The 14,737-nt window shown below is 46.3% G+C and overlaps 1 protein-coding gene across 1 annotated transcript in view; it reads right to left on the bottom strand.

Moving 5' to 3' along the window:
• Positions 1-378: 378 nt before the first annotated feature.
• LOC130234064 (growth hormone receptor-like) overlaps positions 379-14,737 on the bottom strand; it is a 45,422-nt gene continuing 31,063 nt past the window's right edge. Inside the window, exons 3-9 of the mRNA XM_056464341.1 lie at positions 6,658-6,775; positions 6,377-6,549; positions 3,886-4,064; positions 2,286-2,439; positions 2,058-2,160; positions 1,651-1,723; positions 379-1,033 (exon numbers count right to left, since the gene is read on the bottom strand). Coding sequence (XP_056320316.1) covers positions 467-1,033; positions 1,651-1,723; positions 2,058-2,160; positions 2,286-2,439; positions 3,886-4,064; positions 6,377-6,549; positions 6,658-6,775 — 1,367 coding nt within the window. The 3' untranslated portion in view covers positions 379-466. The remainder of the gene's footprint in view (positions 1,034-1,650; positions 1,724-2,057; positions 2,161-2,285; positions 2,440-3,885; positions 4,065-6,376; positions 6,550-6,657; positions 6,776-14,737) is intronic.

The raw sequence follows: 14,737 nt of genomic DNA on the forward strand, positions 1-14,737 counted from the left end.
GCACATTAGTGTGTGTGTGTATGTGTGTGTGTGTGTGTGTGTGTGTGTGTGTGTGCGCGCACGAGTTAGTGTGTATGTTAGTCAGTGTGTTGAGTTAGAGTGTGTGTGTGTTTGTGTTGTGTGACATCAGAACATACACTTGTATAACGTCACAGGTCTGACCCAGGCATTACAGGAGAAGGTGAACTATGAACCCATTTATCAATGACCCAGAATGAGTGTTGTTTAGAAAGTGTCACTGCACACGGTGTCCTGTAGGGGGGTTGGGTCGGGTCAGTGTGATGGAAAATACAGTTAGAACAGTATAAACACAATGGAAACCTATGGAATGTCCCCACAATTCACAAAAACAAAGCAGAGTGTGTTAATGTGTGGGGATTTTTATGTGTTACGTGTGTGTGTGTGTGTGTGTGTGTGTGAGACAGATTGCATGTCGCATGTGCATATGGTAGCTCCTGATTAGCACTCAGTCTGTGGGCGGGAGCAGGGGCGTGGCCGCTCTGCTGGCCTCTCCATCAGGCCCCGCCTCCCTCTGCTTCTCCAACAGCGCCACCAGCTGGCTGTTTTTCTCAGCTTCCTCCTCCAGGCTTTCCCTGAACTGCACATAGCCCTTGCTGAGCTGCGTGTCAGGCCGGCAGGGCACCAGGTTGAGCGCGCCGCTGGACGTCACGCCGTTCACACACGTGTAGAAGTCATGTGACAGAGGCTGCTTGGGGGTGGAGTTTACAATCACACTGTAATCCATACCGGTGAAGGACATGAGCTCTGGCTGGGCGGAGTCAGGGTCTGCAGAAGGCGGTCCCTCACAGTAGGGGGTGGGGCCAGTGCAGCAGTACGGGACAGGCGGCAGAGCGTCCACACTGGTGATGTACTGGGAGAACAGCGCCTCCTCTGGTTTATTCTGGATGCCATTGGAAGGCGCCAGCGGACACGCGTCCACACTCACCGCGTACCACGTCTCCATGCTGTACTGCGGCGGCGTGTATCCGTGGAAACTGGAGAAATGATGATCGATCTCCTCCATCTTCCCCTTCTGCAGGACAGACAGAAGAGCAGCAGGTTATGGAGAAGATCTCCAGATCAAACTCATGACGGACTCTTTCACAACACGCAGGTAACATCATCAGCATCGTAACCCTTCACAGAGCTTAATATTTAGACTTGTTTAATTGTATGAACATTGATTTGTGTTTCTGTGTGTATTACGTCATCTTTGCGTCAGATTACAGAAGGCGAACTCCTGCTTGTGTGAGGTGTGTGTAGTGCAGTGTGTGTGGGTGCAGGACAGTAGCTCTGTTCGCTGTTCTCAGTCTCACACTAGTGTTTTCCTCTTCTGAAGGTCTTGATCACACCATCCTGGAGTGTTTCTGTCCTTATTTCAGCCAAATTATTAGTTTACTCGGACTCTGAAGCCTTCCACTACTGAGAGACCCGCTAATGTGGAGAGGGTGCATTAGTGATGCAGCATCTGTGTGTTGTGCTGGCTGTCGTGGTGTCGTCATGCGGTTGCTAAGGTATTTCCTGCATTCACAAATGCGGCAGGAGGACAAACACACACAGAACTGGAAACACACACACACACACACTGTATGTTTGAGAAAATGTGTGTGTGTGTGTGTGAGAGAGAGAGAGAGAGAGAGAGAGTCTGACCTTCAGCAGTGTGGGCTCAAGTCCTAGAATGCGCGGTTTGGGAATCGGTGGCAGGAAAAACGCTTTAATCCTGCTGGAAAATAAAAATAAAAGACAAAAGTCAGACAATAACACACACACACACACACACACACACACACACACACACACACACACACACACGCACGCACGCACACACACACACACACACACACGCACACACACACAAACGCACGCACGCACGCACGCACACACACACACACACACACACACACACACACACACACACACACCTGTCTCCGTCCATGAATAATAACAGCAGCACTACTGATTAAATGTAAAGTGATCTTTCAGTATTGTCTGATTAGTTTTCTGATGTTCAATGATCTGCAGCTCTGAGCTCTACAGGTGATGTCTGTGCAGATTACAGGTGATGTCTGACCTCTTGCCCCTGAGGGACGATGCCGCAGGCGATGATGAGGAAGGTCATGACGGCCACAGTGGCCATGAAGATGAAGACCAACATCCGATCTGAGTGACACACACACACACACACACACACACACACACACACACACACACAGTTAGACAAACGCCAGTGTGTGAGTGTATGTTTGAGTTTGTGTGTGTGTGTGTGTGTGTGTGTGTGTATGTACCAGACACAGGTCTGCCGCTGACAGTAAAGTTGATGGGTTGGCTCCACTCGCTCCAGTGTTTGCTGTTGGTGGATCGGCAGCGCACCACACACTCATATGAACCCACCGGCAGATCAAACAGCTCCACCTGCCGCTCCCGCAGACGCTCCTTCACCTGTGCACACACACACACACACACACATCAGCATTCTCTCATCACCTGATTTTAGAGAATATGAATCAGGTGAAGGGTGCATGAACTAAACTCACTATATACACTCCCTGACAGAAGTCTTGAAGCCTCTCCAAGTTTTAGGAGCAGCAGATAATAACTGGACTTCTAGTTGATGATCTGGTATCAGAAGTGTCTTATATGAAAGGTAAAGGCCTCTAGATGAGGCTTATTTGAGCACAATATAATCTGATCATGTCTTGATGTTGACTGATTTGATTAGGACAGTAAGGTCTGACTCTGCTCAGACTAAAGTCTGCTCACTGAACCTTCAATAATGTCCAGTATAGAATATGTGCTCATGCTGCAGTGGAAACAGAATGAATATTGTGTCTGACTCCATCATGAGCTTGGAGGACTGCATCCATACATCTCTGACATGACTCAAATCACTGATTAATAAAGTCATCTGGAATGGTGAAGAAAGCCTTCTTGCAGGACTCCCAGAGTTCATCAAGAGTCTTTGTGTTCATCTTCAACACCTCCTCCTCCATCTTACCCCAGACCTGCTCAATAATGTTCATGTCTGGTGACTGGGTTGGCCAATCATGGAGCAGCTTGACCTCCTCTGCTTTCAGGAGCTTTGATGGGGAGGCTGAAGTATGAGAAGGAGCGCTATCCTGCTGGAGAATTGTCCCTCTCCTGTGGTTTGTAATGTAATGGGCAGCACAGATGTCTTGATACCTCAGACTGTTGATGTTGATCATCCACTCTGCAGATCTCTCGCACGCCCCCATACTGAATGATGAAACCCCAAACCATGATTTCTCCTTCACCAAACTTGACTGATTACTGTGAGAATCTTGGCTCCATGTGGGTTCCAGTAGGTCTTCTGCAGTGTTGGTGATGATTGAGATGCAGATCATCAGCTGATCCAGCAGAGAAATCCACCTTCTGACTCTTTATGATCAACTAGAAGACGAGGTATTATGATAGTATCAAGTGTGTGTGAGATTATAGACAGGAATATCTGTAGCTGTTCCTGCAGCATGCGCTAAACATGTCGAGTGTTGTCATGTTTTAGCATTAAAGTCGTCAGGTTCTGTAGAGTGTTGGAGATCTACAGTCTGACTGAACTCGATAAACTCTGCTGAACCTTTAAGCTTTAAAAACACACAGTGCCCTTAGTTCACATCAGCATCTCGCCTTAAGAGGCTTTTAGACGAGGCTTTTGTCAAGAAAAACACCGAAATACGGTTGTGAAAGGGTTTTATGTAAACCCACTGTGACGACATCTACAGCGTCCACACTGCTGATCTGTAATCTCATGGGGTTGACATCAAAATGATCAGAAACCACACATTTCAGAGCACAGGGGGTTCTCCTGTAACGGTTTACAGGGTTACTGCCTTCAGATGAACACACACACACACACACACACACACACACCTTCCAGGTGTTTGGCTGCAGCAGGTTTCGGTACCGCAGCTCGTACACCAGCGTGATCCAGCCCTGGTTCACCTCTGCAGCGATGGGGTACATCCAGGACAGCAGGACGGAGCAGGACGACCCGCAGGTGGAGTCATTCAGCAGGGTGTAGGTCAGGTTGAAGGGTGGGTCGGGCTCCACTGCGGAACACACACACACACACGCGGGACTCATTAACACAGGTGTCTGGGGGATATTCATGCTCAGCACACAGCAGACAAACAAACACTCTGAACAATCCTCCTCATGTCTGACGCAGCACTGAGTCTCCAACATCAGCATGTCTCTTCTGATGATATATGAAGCACACTGATGAAGACTGCAGCCACGACTGCATGACAGAATGTGTCGTCAGTAATATGATCTCTTAGATCACACATGTATGGCAATGTCATCTGATTATAGATTACATTTAGATGACTTTTATGGCAGTGTGATCTGACTGCCTCACTGTCAGTGTTTACTGATAGAGTCACTAATTGAGTTTAAATCCTTCAGTTCAAATGGAGTAGATTTAGAAACAGCAGCATCATTAAAGCTGTATAGAGAAACACTTTAATATGAGCTGCTCCATCAAATATTCCCTCCACTAGAGGTGCATTCAACACTATCACTGTCATATAACTCCTCTACACTGGAAAAACATATGTACAGTGCACCCGGGAAGGGTTGACAGCGCTTGACTTTACCACATTTGTTTATGTTCCAGCCTTATTCCAAAATGGGTTCAATTGATTGATTTCCTCAACATTCTACACACTATCCCCCATAATGACAATGTGAAGAAAGGTTTATTAAATTTATTAAGAATAAAAAGCTGATAAATCAGATGTACATCAGTATTGACAGCCTTTGGTGTGTAGCTCTACATTGAGCTCAGCATTCTGTTTCCTCTGATCATTCTGGAGATGTTTCAGCAGCTTCATTAGAGTTCACCTGTGCTCAATTCAGCTGATCTGAAAAGGCAGACACCTGTCTATATAAGGGCCCAGGGTTGATAGTGCATGTCAAAGCACAAACCAAGCGTGAAGACAAAGGAATTGTCTGTAGACCTCTGAGACAGGATTGTCTGGAGGCACAAGGCTGGGGAAGGTTACAGAAACATGTCTGCTGCTCTGAAAGCTCCAATGAGCACAGCGGCCTCCATCATCCGTAAGTGGAAGATGTTTAACCATCAGGACTCTTCCTAGAGCTGGCCGGCCATCTAAGCTGAGTGATCGGGGGAGAAGGGCCTTAGTCAGGGAGGTGATCAATAACCCGATGGTCACTCTGTCTGAGCTCCAGCGTTCTTCTGTGGAGAGAGGAGAACCTTACAGAAGGACAACCATCTGTGCAGCAATCCACCAATCAGGCCTGTATGGTAGAGACGCCAGACTGAAGACACTCCCCGCCTGGAGTTTACCAAAAGGTGTCTGAAGGACTCTCAGACCATCAGAAACTAAACTCTCTGCTCTGATGAGACTCAAACTAAACTCTTTGGAGTGAACGCCAGGCGTTACGTTTGGAGAAAAGCAGGCAGCGCTCATCACCAGGCTAATAGCATCCCTACAGTGAAGCATGGTGGTGGCAGCATCATGCTGTGGAGATGTTCTTCAGCAGCAGGAACTGGAAGACTAGTCAGGATAGAGGGAAAGATGAATGCACCGATGTACAGAGACATCCTGAATGAAGACCTGCTTCAGAGTGCTCTTGACCTCAGACTGGGGCGACGCTTCATCTTCCAGCAGGACAATGACCCAAAGCACACCACCAAAATATCACTGTAGTGGCTTCACAACAACTCAGTGAATGTCCTGGAGTGGCCCAGCCAGAGCCCAGACTTAAATCCTATTGACCATCTGTGGAGAGATCTGAAAATGGCTGTACACCATCGCTTCCATCCAACCTGATAGAGCTTGAGAGGTACTGCAAAGAGGAATGGGCCAAAATCCCTAAAGACAGGTGTGCCGAGCTTGTGGCATCATATTCAACAAGACTTGAGGCTGTAATCACTGCTAAAGGAGCAGAGACAAAGTATTGAGTAAAGGCTGTCAATACTGATGTACATCTGATCTTACAGCTTGTTTATTTTTAATAAATTTACAACAATTTCAATAACTCTTTCTTCACATTGTCATTATGGTGGATAGTGTGTAGAATGTTGAGGAAATGCATGCGTTTAATCCAGTTCGGAATAAGGCTGTAACATAAACAAATGTGGGAAAAGTCAAGCGCTGTCAATACTCTCCTGATGCACTGTATGTATAAGAATCAAGCATATTATGAAGAAATATCCACATTCAAAAATGAGAATTAATGAAGTGTGAACAGTTTACTGTGTAAATATTATTTACAGATAAACAGCAACTGTAGTATGAATATCAATAAACAGTTACTGTGGTATGAATATGAGTATTATAAAACGTGGTTTCCTCTATTCTACTAGTACTTGATTACTAGTGTAAAGCATCACCTATATCAGCCACGTCCAGGCAGTGTCTCTGTGAGATGATGGGCCCGGCGCGAGTGTGTGCCGTCACGTTCATGCAGTACACCTTCCAGACCTGAGTGTGTTTGGCGTCAAAGAAGCAGCTGTTGGGGCCTGCGCTCACGTAATCCGGACACTCTTGTGGAGCTTGCTCACTGCTGAGAAACACACACACACACACACACACACACACACACACATCATTAATATTATCATCATCGTTATTAAAATCCTCCTCCTCCTCCAGAGAGAGCAGCGGCACTCACCCGGTGCTGTACAGTAGCGTGTAGCTCACGTTATTCTGCTTCTCCACCGGGTGCCACCAGCAGCTGAACACCTCCATGTTGGGCGAGCGGCATCGGTAGATGTACGGCCTCCTGCCATCTGAAGAAGAAGAAACACACACAACATTCTGCTTTAAACGGCAGATATGAAGACTTTCGGAAGCTGCACTCCTGTGGGACACGATGCTGCAAATTCAGTTCAGATCAGTTCATCTCCACGGCTGACAGTCCAACCACTGAAGAGCAAATCCAACCATGCACAGCTCCACAAGTCCCAAACCAAGCAAGCCAGCGGAGACATGTTTCAAAGCAGCTCCACAGATGGTGGAGAATACTGAATTACAGTCCAAATCAGAGGAGTTATCCATGACTTTATTAGCTACTAATAACTATAATTAACTAATCTCTGATTACTAAGATCATTATCAGTTATTATATAGAAACCTGGTCAACCTGCAGTAGAGATGGTGTCTGTGTGTAGATGTATGTGCATGTGTGTATGGACTCCAGCAAAATGGAAACCTCTCATCATTAATGCACTGAAACAGACCCTGTTGTTTATCTACAGCACAGAATCATCAGGAATACCTCCAGTTAAACACGTTTACAGGTGATTTGAGGCCTATATTTGATTAATTAACTCAGTTTTTATTAGTCTAGCTCAATCCTGAACATTGCTGTTTTAATTCACTGAGAAATAAGGCTAGCGCTTGTGTTCAGCGTTTGGACATTGCTGAAGGTGGCGCTCTGGAGCAGCTAAATCAGGGGTGTCCAGACTATAGAGGGCCGGTGTCCTGCAGGGTTTAGCTCAGTCTGAGTCACACACACCTGGGCTCGCTGATCAGGCTCTCACTGGGCTTTCTGGAGACATCTGTGCAGGTGTGTTGAGGTGAGCTGGAGCTACACCTGCAGGACAGCAGCCCTCCAGGACCCAGTTCGGACACCTCTGGGCTAGACGCTCTTCAGTTTGACCCGTCAGTGTGTGTCTGTGTAGCTGCTCTGACTGTGTGTGTGTGTGTGTGTGTGTGTGTGTGTGTGTGTGTGTGTGTTCTGAAATGCTCCGTGTCGTTGTTCATCGCTATGTTTAATTACACTCAGATAAAGTGTGCTGTGAAAACATTAGAGCACAGCAGAGGAAGCACACCGAGACGAGCTGCAGCACTCTAATCCTGTTGCAGAGCTCAGCGCGCACACACACACACACACACGCACACACACACACACACACACGCACGCACACACACACACACACACACAACATAACCTGCGCACAGTTGAGGAGCTACAGCTCAAAGCGTAAACACTAGAAGAGCAGGTGTGTGTGTGTGTGTGTGTGTGTGTGTGTATGTGTGTGCGTGTGTGTGCGTGTGAGTGATTGCTCTCAGTAACTGTCGTGCCTGCTCCCACAGTAACCTCCATCTATCAGCACCAACGGCTGCTCTCTCCAGCATGTCTGGACTGATATAGCTGGTTTTCTATTGGATGCGGGCGGTGGGCGGAGCCGAGAGTCAGTTTGATTGACAGATGCACTCTAATGGCCCAGCAGTTTTACTGTAACTGCTCAGTGTATTGGCAACTGTTGGATTAATCAGACGGAGTGTGTGTTCATCTGCTGGCACACACACACACACACACACACACACACACACACACACACACACACACACACACACACACACACACACACACAATACAGTCTCACATTCAGATGCTGCAAAAACCCACAAACACAAACAAACAAACATAAACATGAACACAAACACAATCAAACACAAACAATCATAAATGACACAAACAAACACACAAACACAAACAAACAAACACAAACGAACACAAACACAAACATAAACATAAACAAACGCACACACAAACACAAACAAACAAACATAAACAAACATAAACATAAACACAAACAATCACAAACATACTCACAAACACAAAACAAACACAAACACAAATGAACACAAACATAAACATAAAGAAACGCACACACAAACACAAACAAACAAACAAAAACAAACTTAAACACAAACACAAATGCACACAAACAAACAAACACAAACAAACAAACACACACATACACAAACAAACACAAACACAACAAACACAAATGAACACAAATATAAACACAAACATAAACAAACACCCACACACACACACACAAACACAAACAAACAAAAACAAACTTAAACACAAATGCACACAAACACACACACACAAACAAACACAAACAAACAAACAAACAAACCCAAACACACACAAACAAACACAAACAAGCACAAACAAACAAACAAACAAACACACAAACCCAAACACACAAACAAACACAAACAAACAAACAAACAAACAAACACACAAACCCAAACACCCAAACAAAAACAAACAAACAAGCCAAACAAACACAAACAAGCACAAACATACAAACACACACAAACAAAAAACAAACAAACAAGCACAAACAAACAAACACACACACACACACAAACAAAAACAAACAAACAAGCACAAACAAACAAACACACACACACACACACACACAAACAAAAACAAACAAACAAGCACAAACAAACAAACACACACAAACAAAAACAAACACACACAAACAAAAACAAACAAACAAGCACAAACAAAAACAAACACACACACACACACACACACAAACAAAAACAAACACACACACACAAACAAACAAAAACAAACAAACAAACAAGCACAAACAAACAAACAACCACAAAAAAACAAACACACACAAACAAACAAACAAACAAACCCCCCTAACACAGCGCCTGCATTGGTCAGTTTCTCTGTGTGTTCATCATCAGGCGCCTTTTGCCTGTTTGAGATTATGACATGTGGGCTAATGCTAGCAACTATGCTAATCTGATTTAGCTGTTATGCATTCCTGTAAAACACAGGCGCAGTGTGTGTGTGTGTGTGTGTGTGTGTGTGTGTGTGTGTGTGTGTGTGTGTGTGTGAGAGGAGTGCTTCAAAACAGCTTAAAGTGTAGAAAGGTCGATCAGACAGAGAGAGCTGGCAGAACTGGACACTGCATGATGGAGACCTCTCAGAGATCACACTCAAAACAGCACAATACTGCAGTACACACACACACACACACACACACACACACACACACACACACACACACACACACACACACACACACACACACACACACACATCTTCATCCAGAAAGCCAGTGGAGTGTTGTATGTGCAGAACTCATCTGTTGCGCTGTATAGACTGTGGACGGTTGCCGTGGGCAACAGTGTTCAGCCAATCACAGGAGCTGCTGTAATGTGACGAGGCTGTATTTATCCTCAAGGACACAATCAGCACTGAACTCCACATCAGTCAGCAGAACACACACACACAGACACACACACTCCTGCACACGGCAGAGTTTACTGCTGCACTCATCTGATGATGTCTGATTAGGTCTGATGAGGTCTGATGAGGTCTGATGATGAGGTCTGATGATGAGGTCTGATGAGGTCTGATGAGGTCTGATGATGTCTGATGAGGTCTGATGAGGTCTGATGAGGTCTGATGAGGTCTGATGATGTCTGATGATGAGGTCTGATGATGTCTGATGAGGTCTGATGATGAGGTCTGATGAGGTCTGATGAGGTCTGATGATGTCTGATGAGGTCTGATGATGAGGTCTGATGAGGTCTGATGAGGTCTGATGAGGTCTGATGATGAGGTCTGATGAGGTCTGATGATGAGGTCTGATGAGGTCTGATGAGGTCTGATGAGGTCTGATAAGGTCTGATGAGGTCTGCTGATGAGGTCTGATGAGGTCTGCTGAAGTCTGATGAGGTCTGCTGATGAGGTCTGATGATGTCTGCTGAGGTCTGATGAGGTCTGAAGAGGTCTGATGAGGTCTGATGAGGTCTGATGTAGAGTCTGATTAGGTCTGAAGAGGTCTGATGAGGTCTGATGATGTCTGATGAGGTCTGATTTAGAGTCTGATGAGGTCTGATGATGTCTGATGAGGTCTGCTGAGGTCTGATGATGTCTGATGAGGTCTGATGTAGAGTCTGATGAGGTCTGATGATGTCTGATGAGGTCTGCTGAGGTCTGATGAGGTCTGTTGAAGTTTGATGAGGTCTGCTGATGAGGTCTGATGATGTCTGCTGAGGTCTGATGAGGTCTGATGAGGTCTGATGTAGAGTCTGATGAGGTCTGTTGCAGAGTCTGCTGAGGTCTGCTGAAGTCTGATGAGGTCTGCTGATGAGGTCTGATGATGTCTGCTGAGGTCTGATGAGGTCTGAAGAGGTCTGATGAGGTCTGATGTAGAGTCTGATGAGGTCTGATGAGGTCTGTTGCAGAGTGTGCTGAGGTCTGCTGAAGTCTGATGAGGTCTGCTGATGAGGTCTGATGATGTCTGCTGAGGTCTGAAGAGGTCTGATGAGGTCTGATGTAGAGTCTGCTGATGTCTGATGAGGTCTGTTGCAGAGTCTGATGAGGTCTGATGAGGTCTGAAGAGGTCTGATGAGGTCTGATGTAGAGTCTGATGAGGTCTGCTGAGGTCTGTTGCAGAGTCTGCTGAGGTCTGATGAGGTCTGAAGAGGTCTGTTGCAGAGTCTGCTGAGGTCTGATTAGGTCTGATGAGGTCTGCTGAAGAGGTCTGATGAGGTCTGCTGAGGTCTGATGCAGAGTCTGATGAGGTCTGATGAGGTCTGCGTTGGTGCGCTCAGCTCTGCTGTTGTAATCTCCAGATCGGGCAGATGAGCTTGTGTTTTTCTGAATGAATCATTTACTTCATGATGAGGTGAAAGATACACCTGAGGAAACCTGAGACGAGCGACGCCTCTGAGAATATGATCACACACACACTGTTCCTGCCACACCCTTCACACATCCCACACACACTGACATATGAGAACTACTAACAACACACACACACACACACACACACACACACACACACACACACACACACACACACACACACACACACACACATCTTCATCCAGAAAGCCAGTGGAGTGTTGTATGTGCAGAACTCATCTGTTGCGCTGTATAGACTGTGGACGGTTGCCGTGGGCAACAGTGTTCAGCCAATCACAGGAGGTGCTGTAATGTGACGAGGCTGTATTTATCCTCAAGGACACAATCAGCACTGAACTCCACATCAGTCAGCAGAACACACACACACAGACACACACACTCCTGCACACGGCAGAGTTTACTGCTGCACTCATCTGATGATGTCTGATTAGGTCTGATGAGGTCTGATGAGGTCTGATGATGAGGTCTGATGATATCTGATGATGTCTGATGAGGTCTGATGATGAGGTCTGATGATGAGGTCTGATGAGGTCTGATGAGGTCTGATGATGTCTGATGAGGTCTGATGAGGTCTGATGAGGTCTGATGAGGTCTGATGATGTCTGATGATGAGGTCTGATGATGTCTGATGAGGTCTGATGATGAGGTCTGATGATGTCTGATGAGGTCTGATGATGTCTGATGAGGTCTGATGAGGTCTGATGATGTCTGATGAGGTCTGATGATGTCTGATGAGGTCTGATGAGGTCTGATGAGGTCTGATGAGGTCTGATGATGAGGTCTGATGAGGTCTGATGAGGTCTGATGAGGTCTGATAAGGTCTGATAAGGTCTGCTGATGAGGTCTGATGAGGTCTGCTGAAGTCTGATGAGGTCTGCTGATGAGGTCTGACGATGTCTGCTGAGGTCTGATGGGGTCTGAAGAGGTCTGATGAGGTCTGATGAGGTCTGATGTAGAGTCTGATTAGGTCTGAAGAGGTCTGATGAGGTCTGATGAGGTCTGCTGAGGTCTGATTTAGAGTCTGATGAGGTCTGATGAGGTCTGATGATGTGTGATGATATCTGATGAGGTCTGATGAGGTCTGATGATGTCTGATGAGGTCTGATGAGGTCTGCTGAGGTCTGATGAGGTCTGCTGAAGTTTGATGAGGTCTGCTGATGAGGTCTGACGATGTCTGCTGAGGTCTGATGAGGTCTGACAAGGTCTGAAGAGGTCTGATGTAGAGTCTGATGAGGTCTGCTGAGGTCTGCTGAGGTCTGTTGCAGAGTCTGCTGAGGTCTGCTGAAGTCTGATGAGGTCTGCTGATGAGGTCTGACGATGTCTGCTGAGGTCTGATGAGGTCTGAAGAGGTCTGATGAGGTCTGATGTAGAGTCTGCTGAGGTCTGCTGAGGTCTGATGAGGTCTGATGAGGTCTGTTGTAGAGTCTGCTGAGGTCTGATGAGGTCTGTTGCAGAGTCTGATGAGGTCTGACGATGTCTGCTGAGGTCTGATGAGGTCTGAAGAGGTCTGATGAGGTCTGATGTAGAGTCTGCTGAGGTCTGCTGAGGTCTGATGAGGTCTGTTGTAGAGTCTGCTGAGGTCTGATGAGGTCTGTTGCAGAGTCTGATGAGGTCTGTTGCAGAGTCTGCTGAGGTCTGATGAGGTCTGATGAGGTCTGTTGAGGTCTGATGAGGTCCGTGGCAGAGTCTGCTGAGTTCTGATTAGGTCTGATGAGGTCTGTGGCAGAGTCTGCTGAGTTCTGATTAGGTCTGATGAGGTCTGTTGCAGAGTCTGATGAGGTCTGCGTTGGTGCGCTCAGCTCTGCTGTTGTAATCTCCAGATCGGGCAGATGAGCTTGTGTTTTTCTGAATTAATCATTTACTTCATGATGAGGTGAAAGATACACCTGAGGAAACCTGAGACGAGCGACGCCTCTGAGAATATGATCACACACACACTGTTCCTGCCACACCCTTCACACATCCCACACACACTGACATATGAGGAGAACTACTAACAACAGCATTAACAACACACACTAGCACTGCATGATGACATCCTACCAGCTAACATTCAAAATAATACAATCACACACACACACACACACACACACACACACACACACACACACACACACACACACAGAGGAATCAGCTTTACTCTGGCTTTAGTTAATGATCTTTTACAGCTAGAACACTGCTGTGTCTAATTTGTATGTTTTGTGTTAAGAAGCAGAGCTGATGGAGATGAAACCGGCTAAACAGAGCTGATGGAGATACTCTAACCTACACTCACTCAAGAACAGTGACGTAGAACAGTCCAGCATATATATGGATTAACAGATGAATATGGATTATCATATATATTAATATGGATGAATATTAGCGCATTAAACACTCCCACAATGTGTATAATATACATATCATCATCATTCATTTTCCTTCTGCTTAGTCCCTTTATTCATCAGGAGTCACCACAGCGGAATGAACCACCAACTATTTCAGCATATGTTTTATGCAGCGGATATACTTCCAGCTGCAATCCAGTACTGGGAAACACCCATCCACACACACACTCACACACACACACACACACACACTATGGCCAATTGAGTTGATCCATTCCCCTATAGTGCATGTGTTTGGACTGTGGGGGAAACCGGAGCACCCGGAGGAAACCCACACCAACACGGGGAGAACATGCAAACTCAGCCTGGGCTCGAACCAGAGACCTTCTTGCTGTGAGCCACAGTGCTAACCACTGTGCCACCGTGCTGCCTATAAAGTGTATTTGTGTTGTGTTGTTTAAGTAATGTCAGTCTTTCTCCGATGACATCAGTTTGAATCTGATTGGGTGAAATATGCTTAGCCACACCCATCCAGCTGTTAGTGAAAGGAGAGGCGGAGCTCAATTATAAACCCCGCCCCCTACTCAATATTCAATTCCAGCTGGACATTCAGACTTGAGCAGTAAAGCTGCCATGTTTGTTTCGCTCCGTCTCTAATTAACCCGTCAACCCAAGCCGTCTCTTCCCATCATGCACCGCTGATGGATCACGCCTGGGCTTCTTCTGCCTGGTGAGCAGCAGAATGTATAATTCAGGACAGACGGAGCTCGTACAGATGATTTATTCAGCGCTGCAGTTCATCAGCACATCATCAGATCATGGAGAAATAATGACTACAGGACCTGAGTGAGACATCCACCCTGAGAACAGCCCAAGCGGCGCTCTAAAGAGCCGTATGAGCTCACATGCCGCATGTAATCGGATTGTGATTTGAGGAT

This window comes from Danio aesculapii, chromosome 1, assembly GCF_903798145.1.
Source record: "Danio aesculapii chromosome 1, fDanAes4.1, whole genome shotgun sequence".
Taxonomy (NCBI): Eukaryota; Metazoa; Chordata; class Actinopteri; order Cypriniformes; family Danionidae; genus Danio; species Danio aesculapii.